This window comes from Saccopteryx bilineata, chromosome 3 (assembly GCF_036850765.1).
Source record: "Saccopteryx bilineata isolate mSacBil1 chromosome 3, mSacBil1_pri_phased_curated, whole genome shotgun sequence".
NCBI classification, from domain to species: Eukaryota; Metazoa; Chordata; class Mammalia; order Chiroptera; family Emballonuridae; genus Saccopteryx; species Saccopteryx bilineata.
The window spans coordinates 255,366,041-255,384,343 of NC_089492.1; the positions used below are offsets into that span (position 1 = coordinate 255,366,041).

At 48.7% G+C, this 18,303-nt stretch overlaps 1 protein-coding gene across 1 annotated transcript; it reads right to left on the reverse strand.

Moving 5' to 3' along the window:
• Window positions 1-1,772: 1,772 nt before the first annotated feature.
• Window positions 1,773-17,983, reverse strand: CYP4B1 (cytochrome P450 family 4 subfamily B member 1). Its single transcript, XM_066269277.1, has 12 exons — window positions 17,756-17,983; window positions 9,756-9,897; window positions 9,529-9,573; window positions 8,309-8,436; window positions 7,407-7,531; window positions 6,981-7,132; window positions 6,721-6,827; window positions 5,775-5,965; window positions 3,598-3,731; window positions 2,755-2,819; window positions 2,572-2,654; window positions 1,773-2,164 (listed from the first exon to the last, which is right to left on the reverse strand). Exons 1-12 carry the CDS (start codon window positions 17,933-17,935, stop codon window positions 1,981-1,983), a joined length of 1,536 nt encoding a protein of 511 aa, XP_066125374.1. The 5' UTR covers window positions 17,936-17,983; the 3' UTR covers window positions 1,773-1,980.
• Between the last annotated feature and the right edge of the window lie 320 nt (window positions 17,984-18,303).

Consider the following 18,303-nt stretch of genomic DNA (forward strand, 5'->3'; position numbering starts at 1 on the left):
ACACACATACACAAAGTTACATAAAGACATCCATCTCAGTGAAGGGGCAGCCCCGAAAACCCTCTCTCCATCGTGTGGATTGGGTGAGTGCCGGCTCATGACCATGAATCCCAAGTGTCGGGAGCCGATCCAACCTTGCTGTCTGACACAGTCGCAGCAGGAAAGAAGCATTTGCACAGCATATGTTTTTTGGGTCATATCTAGGCACTTCCTTTGACAATTCTTCCTTATTAGGGTTATGTGCATTCACTATTGGGATGGATCCACAGTATGATTCCAACAATACTATACTTTCCCAGGCTACTCGAGACCCCGAGGTCAACCAGTCTGTGAATATGTCTCTCCAGAATTACTCTAAAAGTAACCACACGAGTATCTCCTTGACCACTTGAGCCCCCTGTGTTCTTTTTAAGAAAATTTACTAACAACTCCAAAAACAAGAGCTAGAGGCAATTATCAAGGTAATTGTACTTCCGGCTGCCAAAGCTGTTCCCCTCAGGAGTTCCCTGAAAGAAACCCCGGCTAAAGAATATAACCCCCTTGCCTAAGCCCATAGACATAGGATGCTGGCTATGGCATCCCCCAAAAGGGGCTAGGTCTGTAGGACAACTTCCTCCTAAAAATCATATTATGAGAAATAGGTTGTGACTTATGAATAGATGGGAAACAGAGGCTAAACACAAAAACACCTTTCAGCCTTTACCTAATCGATTGCTTAGCCCCCTCAGCCTTTTAGGAGAATAGAAAAACTTTCCATTCCTCTTACATAACTGACCTTCATGTATTGGAACTCTCTGAGAAAAATAAAGTTAGAACTTAACTAGTAGATGAAAGTAGTAGACAAACATAATTTTACTAGACAATAGGCCATTCGGTAAAGCAGAGTTATTAATCAATCGTAACCTTTTAGAAGCCTGCATAAGGCTGATGTCAATATTGTTGTTGCTAATCAAGGTATTGTGTAACTGTACTTAGAATGGCTTACCACCTGATTTATAGCTTAAAGAAATGTACTAAACCCTACCTGGAATATTCACCCATATTAAAGCAAAAATAGCTATTAATCAATGTATTCTGCATAACATGTGATTATAACTTAGTGTATAAAAATAAAGCTAGCCTAACCAGAAGGTGGCACAGTGGATAGAACATAGGACTGGGATGCCGAGGACCCAGGTTTGAGACCCCCAAGGTCGCCAGCTTGAGCACGGGCTCATCTGGTTTGAGCAAATCTCATCAGTTTGGACCCAAGGTCGCTGGCTCAAACAAGGGGTTACTCGGTCTGCTGAAGGCCCAGGGTCAAGGCACATATGAGAAAGCAATCAGTGAACAACTAAGGTGTCGCAACGAAAAAACTGATATTGATGCTTCTCATCTCTCTCCGTTCCTGTCTGTCTGTCCCTATCTATTCCTCTCTCTGACTCTCTCTCTCTCTGTAAAATAAATAAATAAATAAATAAATAAATAAATAAATAAATAAATAAAGCAAGCAAGCTATACTAGCCATTGGCAGAGATGCCTGGCAGATGAACTGAAGAGTTTGGCTCTCTCACTCATTTCTCGCTGACACCATCCATTCCTTTGGGGACCCCTGGACCAGCTGGAGCTGGACTGCGGCACCCAAGCTCAGCGTACATTGCATTCACCATATCACTAGGATGGGGATGTAAGTTTCTGCTATATTTTAGAAAGATTGCCAATTATGGAAGGAAAAGGAAGATTCTAGAAGCAAGCGGGTACACATCACATGTCTGTTGAATGAATGAGTCAGCTTTAGAATGCATGCACAGTGAGCATTTATAGATACCATGTTTCTATGGCACCACCCTCCAGGTGACTGTCTATGTGGGTACCTACTCCCCTTCTCTAGTACAAGTCTCCCAAAGACAGAGTCACAGCTGCTCCACAATCCAGACTGGAGAGGGCCATGCCCAGGTTAAGGCCACAGCCGGGCTGTCTGGGGCCCTACACTTGGCAGAGCTACTTCCCAGAACCCCGGCCCACTGGCTTTAGGCGGAGATTGATGCCATTCTCGGAGCGCAGGACCAGCTGGAGCAACTTGACGGGTGGCTGTGTGGGGTCCAGGGAGAATTCAAAGCGGTGCAAGCAGAGGGCCGTGACCACCTTCATCTCGTTCATGGCAAACTGCTGCCCGATGCAGTTCCTGCAGTGAGCACAAACAGGCACCAGGCTATGGGGTATCTGGAGCGATGAAATCCCATGCTCTCAGTGACCAACAAGAATAACTATTTTTGAATGAATAATTTGCAGATCGATTGATTGGCCTTAAGAAACAGATCTTGGAAACAAAGTAAGGTCCCAACTAATAGATTCACACTGGGGGTTCTGGTTTAGGGGTCTTTTTTAAATGACTCACCCACCTGACCACCTGCAAGGGATGAATATACTAAAGGTAAGAAGGTCTCTGAAACTTGCCCTGCATTAGGATCACCACAAACCCAGCAAGGTCCCCCTCTTCACAGGGTTGCACACAGTGATGCATTGCCCACAACTTCTTCTACCCTCACCTCCCCAGTCCTGAGGGCCTGGAAATGTTAGGCCTCTCCTTACCTGGGTCCAGCGGAGAAGGGCATGAAGGCATAGGGGTGGCGTCCAGTCACATTGTCAGGAGAGAAGCGCAGGGGGTCAAAGACCTGAGGGGACAGGCCTTACTTAAATACCTGCCAGGTTCAAGGGGGGTGACCTCCACAGCCTCCCACCCCATCTGAGCTCCAAACCCAAAACATGGGGTACCTCCGGGTCAGGCCACACTTCCCTGTTCCTATGGAGGGCGTAGATGTGCAGAGAGACCAGGCTGCCTGTGGACAGAGCAGAGGTCAGGTGACCAGATGGTCCTGCGACAGTCAGGCCACCTCCTCAAAGGACCAGAATTCCCTTATGTCAACCTAACTAGGCACCAGCCCCTGCCTCATCACTGCTACTGACAAAAAGTTCCTGACAACCCTCAACACATCAAAAAGCTTTTGATCATCGTTACACCTTCTTCCCAGAGCCCCAACACTGGGCACAACACTGACACAGTCATCTGTGGAATGGAGCAAAAGAGACGACCCCACCTCGCAACCAGGCAGGACAGGCCAGGACCATCACACATGTTCCGCTTTCAATTGACAGACTCTCAAAGCAACTTATTCATACATTATGCTATCGACAGTAACAGCTGCCTTTCACTCACTGGATGCATGCCATGTGCCAGATACACAGGGGAACACCCTTTACAGAGCCGCACACACAGTTGTACAGGCTGTGCAATGCGCAGCATCAAAGTTTAAGTGGATGAGGCTTTGTGATGATGTTCCGGGCACCACCTGCATGGTGATACATGACAGCCCTGACAACTGAATCCTGACTGCAACCTTGTAATGTGGGAACTCTCCTCAGCCCCATTTTACAGAAGAGGAACAAGAGGCTCAGAGGCAGAAAGATTTACTCATGTTATAGAGCCAGGATTGGACCCCGGGCAAACATGAAGTCTGAGTTCTTTGCCATTGGTCCAAGATTCAGTCAAAGGCACAGAGAGTGTCAGAGAAGCATCCTCAGGAAATCAGTTCCACCCCCAAATCCATCCTCTCTCACCTGCAGGTAGAGAGCGGCCATCCACAAAGGTGACAGGTTTGCTGAGCTCACGGTACACCTGGGGCACAGGCGGGTAGAGGCGGAGGCTCTCCTTGATGCACATGGTCAAGTAGGTCATCTTGCCCAGATCATCCCTGCCAGCAACACAACCAGTCTTTCCTGGAGATGGAGCAACGGGGTCCTGCGGGAAGGCAGGCTCCAGCCCCTCCTTCCCCCACCACCATCGCCACCACTACACATCGAAGAGTCAGAGGAACACAGTGCCCCAAGTGTTCAGTCTGCCTGGATGTGGGGTGGCCACTCAGACCCAGGGGTTCTGACTCCATTTTTCTCCACCTCTCCCTCATCTTCTCTGCTAGGACAGGTCCCTAGAGAGCTGTGTGTGTGCCCGGCCATCCAAGGTAAGGTCAATCCTATGTGTCTCAGACACCCCCAGAAGCTACACAAAGACATACATCTTTAAGTTCCGCTCGGGTTCCCCTATGGAGCTGCAATGGAAAGGAACAGGGGCTAATATATATTGCTTGAATAAAGTAACAAATGTGTGAAGAATGACAAGCTCAAGTAAATATATATATACATATTTTTCTTTTCCCTTTTGCCACTAGGATGCTCAGATCTAAATGTGATGTCCATATATAACTATCAATACCTTCTTACATAGCCCCTAGATTGCTTCCCCCAGTCCTCGTTTTTCATTTGTGTTTCACTATTTTATTGAATAAGTATCCTTTAAGTTGCTTCAAGTTCCAGATAGAATGAAGTGAAAATAAAATAAATATTTCAACTCCCTGCCTCCAGGCTGTGTTCATGTCATTACCCAACGTAGACTGTCCAGAGTGCTCCCCCTTTGCCTGAGTTTCGCCCCTTCTTAGAAAGCCAATGTAAGCCCCACTCCTGCTGATTTATCTTCCTGTAACGTGGGGTTGCTTTTCCTTCACTTTCTCTAGCTTTTTAGTTATGTGAGTTAATCTCTTTAAAAAATCCCAAGGGCAACAATTTGGCTCCTCCTCCTCCTCTTCTCACCCACACACCCCTCCTCTTCCTGGCACTTGGCTGGACACACTGGATGGTTTCCAACATTCAATCAATAAAAATATAGATAATTAATCAAGACTTTATTCTCCTGCCTGACCAGGCGGTGGCGCAATGGATAGAGCATCGGACTGGGATGCGGAGGACCAAGGTTCGAGACCCCAAGATCACCAGCTTGAGCACGGGCTCATCTGGTTTGAGCAAAAAAGCTCACCAGCTTGGACCCAAGGCTGCTGGCAAGGGGTTACTCGGTCTGCTGAAGGCCCGCGGTCAAGGCACATATGAGAAAGCAATCAATGGACAACTAAGGTGTCGCAACGAAAAACTGATGATTGATGCTTCTCATGTCTCTCTGTTCCTGTCTGTCTGTCCCTATATATCCCTTTCTCTGACTCTCTCTCTCTGTCCCTGTAAAAAAAAAATACTTCATTCTCCAAATCTAGACCCTAAAACTGTGTGTGTCTGTCTCAAATGAATCCAAACTTCCTCCCATCAACGGAGCATTCTCTTCACCCCTGCCCTGTGCCCAGCCCAGGTACTGACAAGAGGGGAGAAGGCAGGAGGAGTGGGAAGAGCGGGCGGTTGTGTGGGAGGATCCCAGAGAGCCTGCTGCAAAGAAAGGGCAGCGTCAATGGTGTGTGTTAATGAGTTCAACTTGAAACCAGAGACATAATTTTTCCAAGTTCCTGAGTGATGGAGTTTAGAAAACAGCTTTTTGTTCTTCATTGGAAGAGTTTGGAGGCTGCACATGACCAGGCAAAGGCAGGTGGGAAGGGTTCAGCTCCCTTGGCTTTCCCAACGCTGTTCCTCCTCAATTTCCACCCCAGCTCCTTCTCTCCCAGCATTCTCTGCTCTATCCAGGAACTCAAAAGAGTAGTCAAAATTCTACAGCCAGAGTCAACAAACAATAAATTGGCCTCCTATTGACAACCTTTTCTATATTACTCACATCTGAACATCACTCTGTTGTGAGAGTCTGGGCTCAGGGTTGCATCACACACTGGAAGTAACAGGACAGCTGTGCTGCCTTCACCTGGTTTCCAGGATGGCCCTGTGTCATCTGTGATGACACCAGTCAGCAGGGCACAGCCCTTCCCTGAAGATGAGCAGGATAGACTGGGCTCACCTTCAGCCTCACTCACCACTGGACGACGTCCCTGTCCCCGAGGATCTCACGGATCTCCTCCCGACAACGTTGCTGGTGCTCTGGGTTTTGGGCCATGCTGTAGAGAAACCAGGAGATGCCACTGGTGGTGGTGTCATGGCCTTCAAACATGAATGTGTCCACTTCAGCCCGGAGCTCTCTATCCGACAGCTTGATTCCACTTTCATCCTGGGTAGGATAGGCGTAATGGGCAAAGCTAAGGCATTTGCGGTAGGAACCAAGAACTACTCGTAACAGTAGCTGTCACATGAAGGTCTGAAGGAGGTAATAAAAGCTTCAGGCTGGAGGTTAGGAACTTCCTCTAGATTTCTTCCTGATCTCACAAACTCAGCCGGATGCCTCCTACTCCAGTAAGCCTTCCCTGATCCCTCTGGCCAAATGACCTGTAACCTTATCCAGCTGGGCTATTGGTTCTGCTCATTTGACACACACAATGCCCCTGACAGAGGAAGAGAACTTTGTCAACATCCACTTCTTGTCTTCTCCTCTAGACTGTAAGCATCTGGAGGGCAGTGCCAGGTCTTCCTCATCTGCATCCTTATCACAGGAACTAACACAGTGTAGGGCTTGGTGAGTTTATGGAGAGGGTGAATAAATAAAGTCGAAGATTCTAAAATCCCAGGGTGCTGAGATCTTTCCGTCTCAGAAGTCTACAAGTGGTCTTCGGGCCTCCTAGCTGTTACCCAGGATCCCCGCTACTGCAGCTCTCTTCATCGCCACAGCCAGGCGCACCTTGCACCTTCCCACCTCTGAGCCTTACTGACATGTGTCATGGGGCAAGGAACAGGTCATATTTTCTAGAAGAAGAAGAGGAAAACGCTTAACAGACCCTGCTGCTGTGCAGTGAGTCTTGCTCCAGGAGGATGGTCTGAAGACCCCTGTGGAACTAGTTCTCAGGAGGGGGCGGGCAACGGTGCTCTCACCCGGGCCCCCAGGAGGATGTCCAGGAAATCCAGGTGCCTCTTGTTCTGGATCTTCTCCTGTTCTTTCTCATCTTGCAGAGCTGCCTTCCGTTCTCTGATGACTTGATCTGGGTCGGAGGTATGGAGTGTCACTGTCTGGGAACCCCAACATCTGCCCACAGGGGGACAGAAGTTCTACAATGGGAAGGATCTCAAAGGGGCTCAGAGAGCTAGGTTAGAACCTAGACTCTCTGTGGGTAGGCCGTTTGGGAAGCGTTCACCTGTGTGGTCGTGGGCCACCTTGCAGGCCCGCAGGAAGCGGCGGCCATGCGGGGTAAGCCAGTAAATGAAATCGTTGTGGTACTGGATAGACTCCAGGCGCTGCTGCATCAGCAGAGTGAGATCTTTGACCATCATGTAGTAGCTGTTGTCCCTGCACAGCAGACGGAGGGGAGGGGTGGTCAGACACTGGCCCACAGCAGAGGCCCGCTGTGCTTCATTCCAGGGATTCAGCCCCAACTGCAGCGCTTCTCCCTTCCTCTTCCTGCCATCAAACCTTCCCATTAAAGACAGAATCTGTCTCCCCACCATGGGCAAGGTGCGTATCCCCCAAACAGGGGTTCCCTATCCTCAGACCAGAGCCCAGGAGTCCTGCCAACTCTCCCCTCTGAGCTTGCTTGGGTGGTCAGCCCCAAGTGCCCTCTGACCTGTCACCCAAGCCACTGTGTCCTTTGCCAAAGGTGCACTTCATGAGTGTGTCCAGCGCCATCTGGCCCACATCGTAGAAGACGTCAAAGCTCTTATCCTCACGAGCCTTTTCCTCCCACTTGTCCTGGAGTCCAAAGAGGATAAGTACTGTGGGTGGTCAGCAGCAGGTTGCGTGTCCCACCCCTCCTCCAGGACCACAGCTTGTTATTCTCTCCAATACCCAGTCCCTGGCTTGCCCTCTATTCTGCTGGAATGTGGGGGGGGGGGGGCGCAGGTTGAGCTTCAGGCTCAGGGGGCAGATTTGGAGGCAGGCCTAGCACAGCACACACATGCATTCTCCTTGTCAGGCAGCCTATATATACAGGAAGAGAAGGGCCAAGAGTGGTGAGCTCCCCAGCTAGGTCTGTGTGTAAATCAGGCCTGCAGTAATGCTGGGGGAGAAGTTTCCTGCAAGGGGTAAGCCTTTCCTGAATAAGCTCTGGGTTATCCAGCCCTGCGATGCTGAGCTTAACTCCGCCCCCCTGGTATCCCTTTTAGGGATGAGTTGCTAATGGCATTGTTTTAGGCAATTGTGGTAGATAGGGAGTGAGGAGGAGACACTATAGCCTTCCTCATATCATTACAGGCATTCCTCAAATATTCAATAGTAGAGCCTCATTGGGTCCTACAGTAGCTCTTTGGTCTGAGAAGAATGGCTGGGTCTCCTAGTGGAAACAAGGCCCACAGTTGCTGGCCTCTTAAAGCCCCACACCTAGTCAACTCCCAGCACAACTCCCAGTAGGTGTTAGGCATATTGAGGCTTGGCACTGCAATGGGCATTCGGCTCAATATTCTCCCCCGAGAATAACTGAGAGGGGGTGGAGCTGGCCAGCAGCCACAGAGCTTGGCGTGGGGAGCTTACCAGCATGATGTGCGTAGAGTCAGCAAAGATTTTCACATAGGGCTTCAGCACATCATAATGAAAGCCAGGTGTGAGCAGCTTGCGGTGCTCAAACCACTTGGGCCCACTGAGGACCAGCAGGCCTTGCCCTGGGAAGGGATGAGAGAGGGAGGGGTACTCAGTGCACACTATCCTGCCCCATCTCTGGCAGCCTGGGGCCAAGCAGGCCCCACCCCACCTAAACCCTCCCTAGTTCTCCCTGCCCAGCCTCACATCCCAACCTGGCTCTTCCTCTCAGCCACACAGTTTCTGGTGACACTAGCCTTGTACCCACCACCATACCTTGCCTCAAGCCCTTGCCCTGGCCAGTGCCACCTGAAATATCTCCTTGAATCAACCCCAGTGCCACCTCCTCCAGGAGGCTTTTCCTCACACTCACAGATTTTCCAGATCCCTTACCCTGCCTGTGCAGGGGGTGGGATACATGCAGCAGGAGAAGGTACCTGATCCCCACTTCCCTGGCCACCTAGGAGCTCTCCCGCCTCCTCCTCTGTCTCCTCACTGAGCAGGTGAGCTTAGAAATAGCACATGAGCCTGACCAAGCAGCGGCACAGTGGATAGAGCATTAGCCTGGGACACTAAGGACCCAGGTTTGAAACCCCGAGATCATCGGCTTGAGCATGGGATGGGATTATAGACATGACACCATGGTCACTAGCTTGAGCCCAAAGTCACTGGTTTAAAGCCCAAGGTCACCAGCTTGAAGCCCAAGGTCGCCGGCTTCAAGCTTAAGGTCGCCAGCTTAAACGCAAGGTTGCTGGCTTGAGCAATGACTCACTGGCTCAACTTGAGCTTCTCAGTCAAGGCACATATGAGAAAGCAATCAATGAACAACTAAGGTGCTGAAACTATGAGTTGACGCTTCTCATCTTTCTCCCTTCCTGTCTGTCCCTGTCTCCCCCCCCCCCCCGCCCCGAAAGAAAGGCAGAAATAAAGAAAGGAAAAGGAAGGAAGGAAGGGAGGAAGGGAGGGAGGGAGGGAGGGAGGGAGGGAGGGAGGAAGGAAGGAAGGAAGGAAGGAAGGAAGGAAGGAAGGAAGGAAGGAAGGAAGGAAGGAAGGAAAGGGGGAAGAGAGAAAGAAAGAGAACATAAAACCAGGTGGTCTGGTAAAGGATACTGAGTGGAGACAGGGCAGGGAGGGATCCTGGTAACTGATCAAAGGCAGGGAAGGTAACCACTCACCAATCCATGGCAGGAAATAGTTATACACCTCTGCAGCCTTAGGGTCTGTAGGAGACAGAGAAGATTAGGCCAAGCCAAAACTGGGAAATTCCCAAAGGAGGCTTCTGAATAAAAAGGATATGAACCTCAGCTGCTCAGACGTACAGTGTAGGCCCAGGACTCCTCCCCACATGATGCCCTGAGTCCTTCCCTCTCAGGAAGTCCCACCCTCTCCTGAGAATGCTCACCCCCTCGGCTGTACACCGCTTTGGCATAATCAGGCTCATAGATGTTTAGGAAGCCAAGGAACTGTCCAAACCACAGTGGGTGGGCGTGGGGAAACTGGTGGGTCCAGGACACCACCTTGTCCAGGTTCCCTTTCTGCTGCATCTGTAATGGTGACAGAAGGCCAGATCACTCAGGACCCCAACATTACCAGCCATGCCCTAAGCCCCTGAGTCGGCCCAGGCAGGTCCTATTAGCATACCTCACTCTTACACCCCTCCCAGCCTGTCACCCAGTCCTAGCCATCTCTGGGGTCAGTCTCCTGTCCAGCACCAGAGCCACTGCTTTAAGTTCAAGCCATTATTTTATTGCAACTGTGTTAGCTCAACAACCCCAAACAGCCAACCTGCTTCCTTCTGCGGCCAGTCACCAACCTCTACGATACGGCAGCCAAAAACATTTATTTTCAGCATTAAAGCTTTTCATTAGAAAAACGATACCAGCTTGTTGTGCAAAAAGGAAACCATTTCAATTCCACCCCTGCTAAGTCATTTGACACATTTTTATGGAGGACCTACTATGTGCAGGGCATTTTCTAGACATCTCAAGGGAGAGACAGACATGGTCCTGCTTTTTCATTCTGTGGGGAATATTGATACAAAACAAGGAACAAGTTAAGTAAAATGACTTAGACAATAAAGTGCTTAGAAGGAAACAAACACTGGCTATAGAGACTAACAGGGAGGACTTGCTTGGGTAAGAGTGACCCAGATGGCCTCTTGTTGGAGATGACATTGAAGGTGAAACCCAAAGAATGATAAGGAGCTGGCTATGTGAAGAGTAAAGGAAAAGCATTCCAAGTAGATGGAACAGCAAGCACAGAGGCTCTGGGGTGGGAAAAGTGTGCTGTCTTCCAGGTGCTGTGTCCTGGTGGGACAGTGGCCTGAGATGAGGTTGGAGAGATCAGCCAGGTGTGTGCTCTCTGAGGGCTTTTCCTAACCACATCTACTCTCCTAGAGATTTTTATGTAAAAATAGAGTGCACAATAAGTGATTTTCCAAACCTGTCTTTCTTTTCATTTAACATATCTTGTTCTTCTTTTCTCACTAGTGCATTTCATTGTCACCAGTATTTTAATATATAGTTTTTCACTATAGGGATTTAATATTATGTATTTATCCATGTTTCTACTTTGAGAGGGTCTTTTAGACCCTTCAGTGACCTGCCCATGGGACTCAGAATAATGTCTGGGCTTCATCAGTTGTGAAGAGGTGTAGCAAATCTTTATTAGGCACTTCCTGTGTTCCAGGCCTTCTTCTGAACACCTTACATCTTGACCTCACCTTATCCTTAAACAACTTCATGATGTCCCATTTTAGAAGAGAGAAGCCTGAGGTATACAGATTGAGGTTTCTTACCAAAGACCACACAGCTTGTAGAGTGGTGGGATGTGAACCAGAAAAACTGGCTCCGTGGCCAGCAATCTTCAGAGCCTGACAGAACTGAGCCTGAATATGGATTTCCCCTATTTGTCAGATGTGTGGACTTGGGCAAGTTCTTTAGGCTTTCTAAATTTTACTCAGCTAATCTGTAAAATGAGGATGATAATACTTAGCTTATAGAATTGTTTCAGCATTAATGAAATCATGCAGGGTATATGGGTGTGTTATTAGTTGAGGTCCTATGGAATTTAAGGCTTTTAATTGATAAAATGAGTAAAAGGACCCAGAGCTGGATCCTGTACCAGGTGAGCCCTCGCCAAGTAGTTCGTTCCCCATCAAGCCTACCTTTCTCCTACATCAGCCTCCAAGCCTCCACCCTGCCTCTCCTGACACATCCTACTCCCGAATGCCCCACCTATACTGAATAATGTGCTCTGAACAAGCCCTAAGATACTTCCTCCTATGGGTAAAAGACTAACCAAATCTTGTCCCCTGTCACATGGGAAGATAACCTTGGCTTACACTGTCCAGCTTGGTTCCTTGGATGCTTGATACCTGCAGGATGTCAACTGTGTAACTAGGCAACATGGCTATGGCAAAACTGAACTTTGGTTGGTAAATAACATGTGGACTGGGAAGACGCATGAATGAACTATAAGCACCCGATGGGGACACATGCTTTGGGCTTTCCTGAGTGTGAGTGCCTGACCCTCACAGGACCCTGGCAGTCAGTAAACACTGGAGTCCATGGGGATTGGAAATTCTTACACAAGCAGGACCCACACGCCACAATGTGGATCTCATTTCCTGGCCTCTGGCAACTCCTTAGGAGCCGATGGATGGCTGATGGCTGATGCAGATGTTGTGAGGAATGCCTGCCACGGCCTTGCTGGCAAGTTGCCCATATCCTCAGACTAGACTGATGCTAACTGTGCCTGTGGCAACTTGTGTGTCTGAACGTTTAAAATTAGATGACCTCCTGGGGTGTGGCATCATCTCGGTGTCTTACTTACACCATTCCTTGCTCCACGTACACCCTCTAGCCGGTAGTGACTGTTCCTTGACATCTGGCCGATCTGAATGCCCCGCCCCAGGAACCTCTCCATCCTCCATGCACAGAAATCTGCCTCCTCTGCCTGTGCAGCCCTCTAGTACCTTACCCATGGTCTGCTTTGTGTTATACTTGCTTGCATCCATGACAAAAAAATTAATAACTTTAAAATTGACATTCAATGAGGATTTAATGTGCTCTGACACCACACTAATCCAGACATAAAAATTCTTTCATTTAATTCTAAAAAAAATTCAACAAGATAGACACTATCATAATTCCCACTCTATAGATAAAGAAAGGAAGCTTCATCACATGGTTAGTTAGCAATAGAATTGGGATTGACACCCAGGACCCCTGACCCCACTGTGGGTTGTGGGTTTACAAGGGCACAGATCACATCTGTGGCATCTCCAGGTCACCACGGAGCTCAGCACAAGGCCTTGAAAATAGTATGTACTTGATGAAGTGTGTATTGAATGAATGGTGTGAATAAAGGAAATGAAAAAAGAAGGAAGATAAGAGAGGAAGGGAAAGAGCATATGAAGCATCTGGCTAATGTCAACACTGGCCACAGGCTGTCAGTCTCATGAGGAACCAGCCCAAAGTCTTGCTCAATTTGGAGAATTAGTTTGGCAAACAACATTGCAGAATTTTATTTGTTTTTTCCAGCTGGCCCTAACCGGCCTGCTCTGCCTACTGTCCAGATTTGCTGTTTATTTCTGCATTCTATCTTTTTTTTCTTTTTCTCTTTTTATCTTAGTGAGGGGAGGGGAGGCAGAGAGAGACTCCCACGTGTGCCTGACAGGGATCCACCCTGCATGCCCACCAGGGGGCCGATGCTCTGCCCATCTGGGGCGTTGCTCCGTTGCAACCGGAGACATTCTTTAGCTCCTGAGGTGGAGGTCGTGGAGCCATCTTCAGTGCCCAGGGCCAACTCACTCTAATTGAGCCTTGGCCTGCATTCTATCTCTTGACATAGGAAATGGGAGGGAACAGATATGTATTGAGTATCTCCTACATGTCAGGTGTTATGTGAGTGAGTTCATAAATTGCCTCATGCAGAACGGGTAATTACTCCCATTTTACAGATGAGAAAACTGAGGCTCAAAGATGTGAACTGCTTGCTTATTTCTTGTAGGTTTGTACCACTCTAACTTAGGTGAGAGCCCCCACATTTTCTTCTGCACATTGAAGTCTGTCAGGGCTACTGCATTTAGTTGCATAATTTGTGCACTGCAGAATCGTAGGGTGTGTCAGTCATGCTGAGGTCTGTACGAGTGTGCCCCTGCTTTTCCTCTTTGTAAAGTTCCCTTTCATAGACTTCACCCATTGAATTTACCCCTGTATCTCCCAGGAAAGTCTTGAGAAGGACAGTGAGATACTGCTAATGAGCCCCCAGGGATTCTTGTCTGTCCCAAGGCCCTTTCCCCAAGGCCCTGGGGACTGGGCCTGGGGATTTTGGTCTCCAGCCACTCAGTTTTTGCCTTCTCTGGGCTCTTCTCCTCCCAGCCCTCTGCACAGTCCAACATAATTTCCCCATAGAACTTCTCACTCATTGTCTCTCAGCTTACCATTCTGAGTTCACCCTGGGGGTAGGAGAGAGAAGGGTGTAAGAGTTTTCATTGCCCTGGTATAAACAATGTCAAAAAGTTTATCACTACACAGTGATAAACATCTTCTCCATCTAAGAAGGAACCTCTGGTGTCCCTGACCCCTTTTCTGCCTCCTTCCTGTTGATGTTTCTGGAAGTGCCTCCTTCCTCCTGTGTCTCTTTTATTTTTCATCTGACCTCCTGGGTTTTCCTTGCCAATTTACACTCTGATCTCTACGACTGCTTTCCTTATCCACTGCTCCCAGATCCAGGGAGCCTGTTTAGACAGGGACAGGGAACAGCTTAAGTCACAGAGGAGCCAAACTCACAGGATCACAGGGGTGGAAGGAGCCCTAGGCTGATCTGGTTCATCTTAGCTCCACTCCTTTCCTCATTAACTATGAGTGTGCCCTTCTGCAGCTTCCCTACCCAGAAAGGAGCCCCGGCCCTCATGCTGACCAAGGCCACAGCTCAAACCAGCCCCTGCCTCTCTGTGCCCAGCTTTCTCCTGTGTGCCCTTGAGGACAGCTCTTGGCACTTTGGCCCCACAACTGGAGCTGCAGCCCCATCAAAAGGGCTGGACTGTCCTGTCTCTGAGAGGGTCACGTAGCTGCCTGGCCAGCTTCTCTAAGTTACACAGCTGGTCACAGCCCTCTGCTCTGCCCAAAGGCAGCCTGATCTCTCTGCTCATCTATCCCTTCATAAGAATAGTGCAGTAGCCTGACCTGTGATGGCGCAGTGGATAAAGCGTCGACCTGGAAATGCTGAGGTCGCCGGTTCAAAACCCTGGGCTTGCCTGGTCAAGGCACATATGGGAGTTGATGCTTCCAGCTCCTCCCCCTTCTCTCTCTCTCTCTCTCTCTCTCTCTCTCTCTGTCTCTGACTCCCCCTCTCCTCTCTAAAATGAATAAATAAAAAATTGAAAAAAAATTTTAAAAATACATTAAAAAAAAAAAAAGAATAGTGCATTATGACCCTACCCTGAGGTATCTCATTCCTGAGCCTAGAGATCAAAGGAATGGAGGCTACAGAGGTCTGGACCTCGCAGGTTTTTAAGTAAGGCCTGTCCTTTCAGGTCTTTGACCCCCTGTGCTTTTGCCCTGAGAATGTGGTCAGATGGCACTCCTTAACTTTCATGCCATTCTCTACTGGGCCCAGGTAAGGAGAGGCCCAACATCTCCAAGCAGTTTCAGTGGATGGTCTTGCCTGGGCTGAGAGCTGGCATTCCCTCTCCCAATCCCAACACATAGGTCACATTTGTGGGTCCCTCATAGGGGGCCCTAACCTCAGGCCAATAATATGGCTGAGCATACATTATGTGCAAAGTCCTCTCTGGGCCTCAAAGTGGAGTTGGCAAAACCCTAAAAGAATAAGACATAACTCTGCCTCAAGGGAACACATTCGGAGAATTGAGGAGGATTACAAGTAGATGCTTCCAGAAGTCCAGACTATAACCGAAGACCAAGAAAGGAGACATTAATTCTGATAGACAGCTCCTCCCTGCTCCAGGCCCTTCCTTCCACCACCAGTCCTCCTCCTCCTTTCCTACTCCCACCATCCTTAGGCCTAGGAATCAAACCTGCAGTCATTTTTTTATGCATGGGGTCAAAGACCTAATATGTCTTGAATGAAAAGGCAGGCGTTCTGGGTCCAGCCTTGACTCAATTCCTGAGCTTCTACGTGGGCATAGGCAAATTTCTTGCCCTTTCTGAACTTCGATTTTTTTGTCTTTATATAATGAAGAATGATCCTTACTCTACTCTTTATATGTCTCAAGCTCGGGTGTGGATCCAGCCTGAGCAGAAGTGCCAGGCCTTAGGGGAATGCAGAACTGTTGGGCCTGCCATGGTTCCCCAGGAAACCTTAGTTATGCCAGAGAGCAACCACCCCTCCCATCCTTCCTGGTGCCAGGACCCTTCACATACTTGTGTTAGAGCCAAGAAGCCAGAGCTAAGCCATGTTCTAAGTCTTCTATATACTCTTAAGGTAGATCATGGGAGGATTCAAGGAGAAGAGACAGCCAGCTCTAACATAGGGGTAAAAGAACAAGGTCCCTGTCTTAGCAAACCCTGCTTTGATGAAAGCAAAAAGAAGTGGAAGGAATGTGAGGAAAAAAAGGGATTGAAGGTCTCCCAAATTCTTCTCATACTACCATTAGGGTCAGACCTCAACCTTCTTATGACCACCTTCTGTACTCAGCAAAGCCTCTCCCAAACCCCTCCTAGCTCCTCCATTTGTTTTCTCCATCACTCTCTCTTCTATTGATACCCCTCCCTACTCTCCAACATTCACTGTTTGTTCATTCAGTGAATAAACCAGGCTTTGTGCTAGACCCTGTGGGTACAAGAATGAATCAGAACTGCTCTCCATCCTCTAGAGGTCACGGTCTAGAGGGGAAGATGAACAAATTAACAGAAAATTGCAACCCAGTAAGACAAGTGCTGAGATACAGCATGAGGCTGATGATGCAAGTGCCTGGTTAGACATGCTCACATGCTGCCCCAGGCTCTGGTGTCAGTTTTCGCTAGCTTCTTGAGAGCAGGGCCTGAGTCTGATCCATAGCCTCAATGCACCCTTTCCTTTCCCAGGTGTCTCCAAATTTCATATAGGTTACTAGGCCATCTTGAAAGGGGAGTTATTTATAGGGTCAAGAATAAGTCTGGATAATCTTCATCTAAAAGTCAAGTTAATTCCCAGCATCAATCATGCAGAAGAGGTAATTCCTCAGAGTGAGAATGGGAGAAGGTACTCAGGAGGTAGAAGAAGTAATTATGCCTCTCCCTGAGCCTTAATCTCTGGCATCTATACCTGGGCTCCCAAACCTGGCTGCAGAACAAAACACACGTGGAAATTTTTTAATTCAAACACCTATTTGCAATATGTTAATTAAGATCTGCAGGGACTATGGACCAAGGAATCTACTTTTTTTTAATTTTTTTTATTTTTAGTGAGAGGAAGGGAGGCAGAGAGACAGACTCCCACATGCACCCGACCAGGATCTACCCGGCATGCCCATCAGGGGGCAATGCTCTGCCCATCTGAGGCATTGCTCCATTGTGGCCAGAGCCATTCTAGCGCCTGAGATGGAGGCCATGGAGCCATCCCCAGTGCCCGGGCACACAGATAGGTGCTTCTCCTGTGTGCCCTGACTGGGAATCGAACCCAGGACTTCCACACATCGGGCTGATGCTCTACCGCTGAGCCAACCGGCCAGGGCTGGAATCTACTTTTTGATTCCTTGCAGTTGATTCCAATGCAGATGTCCTTTCCCTGCGTTCAGAAATCTCTGGTCTAGATCCCCATGAAGGTAGGGAGCTAACGTTGTCCCTGACAATGGTATGTTAAGGTAGTCTCCCCATCCTGAAGTAACTAGGGAGGACAAGTCATGATCTGAACACAAGACGATGCCAAAGCCCCTGGGCCAGCACATAGGCATGGCCAGGAGCACCCCACCTCTGGGGGCACCAACAGTTTAGATGTCCTGAGATGTCTCTCAGGTGACAGAACTCATCTCTATCTTCATTTTAAATTTCTGCCTTCAAAATTAAAATCTTTACACTATAAAGAACAAAGAGGCTGCTGGCTAAACTTTAAACAAGATTGCCTAATTTGATTAGACTCTCCAAGGTTTTGGCCCCAGTGCTATCATCATGCCGTTAGCAGAGCTTTGTCTGAACCTTGGACTTCAGAACAATGAGAAGGAATCTGTGGCCTGCTTGGGTCCCAACTTTAAAGTACCTCTGGCCAGGTCAGCTCAAAAGGCGAGACCAAGGGGGTGATCTGGTGAGAAAGCTGACTGGGAACCATGGCTCTCAGAGTATCATTTTTCTGCCCAAGTATGGTTTCCCTCCATGCCCCAGGAGGTTGCTCTGAATTCTTTGAAGAAAAAGAAGCCGTTTTTTTTCTCTACCCCTCCCTCCTTGTACCCCCACATACCTCAAGGGCGTGCCCAAAGAACCAATGGGTGGGAGGCCCTGGGAAGCTGTCCATAGCCTTGGCCAAGAACTGCCTTCGCTTTAACAGATGAATGAGCTTGAGCAAGCCTAAGACCACGATCAGTCCAGAAGCCCACAAGCTCAGGTGAGAGAGGCTCAGGGAGAGCAAGACGGACGCCATGGCTAAAGTTGCAGTCACCCAGGCTCCTCCTGCTACCCTCGGTTTTCTTATAAGCTAGTCCCAGGCACCTTGCCAGTGCCGGCCTCCAAACACACCAGCAGAGCCCAGAGTGGGCGGAGCCGGCAGCCGGGAAAGTCACAAACAACCTAAGAAACAGCCTGGCTGATAGTCCCAAAATGGCTGGAGAGAAACAAAGGTTGTGGGCTTCAAAAAAATTAGACATAAGTATCCTGCCTTGGTTCTTTGGAGGAGCAAACAGAAAGCAATTCTTGGTATAATCATTGGCACAACTGCCTTTTTATATAAGCACCTTGGTGTTTCAGGCACTTTCTAAACACTATCTTATTTAACCCAAACAAGGAGGTCAT

Coding starts and splice junctions, on each gene's coding strand:
- CYP4B1 (XM_066269277.1), bottom strand. CDS start 17,935: ATGGCGTCCGTCTTGCTCTCCCTGAGCCTCTCTCACCTGAGCTTGTGG. Junction 9,898..17,755: donor TCTTTGGGCACGCCCTTGAG/GTATGTGGGGGT, acceptor TCACCATTACAG/ATGCAGCAGAAAGGGAACCT. Junction 8,437..9,528: donor CTATTTCCTGCCATGGATTG/GTGAGTGGTTAC, acceptor ATCCCTTCCCAG/GGCAAGGCCTGCTGGTCCTC.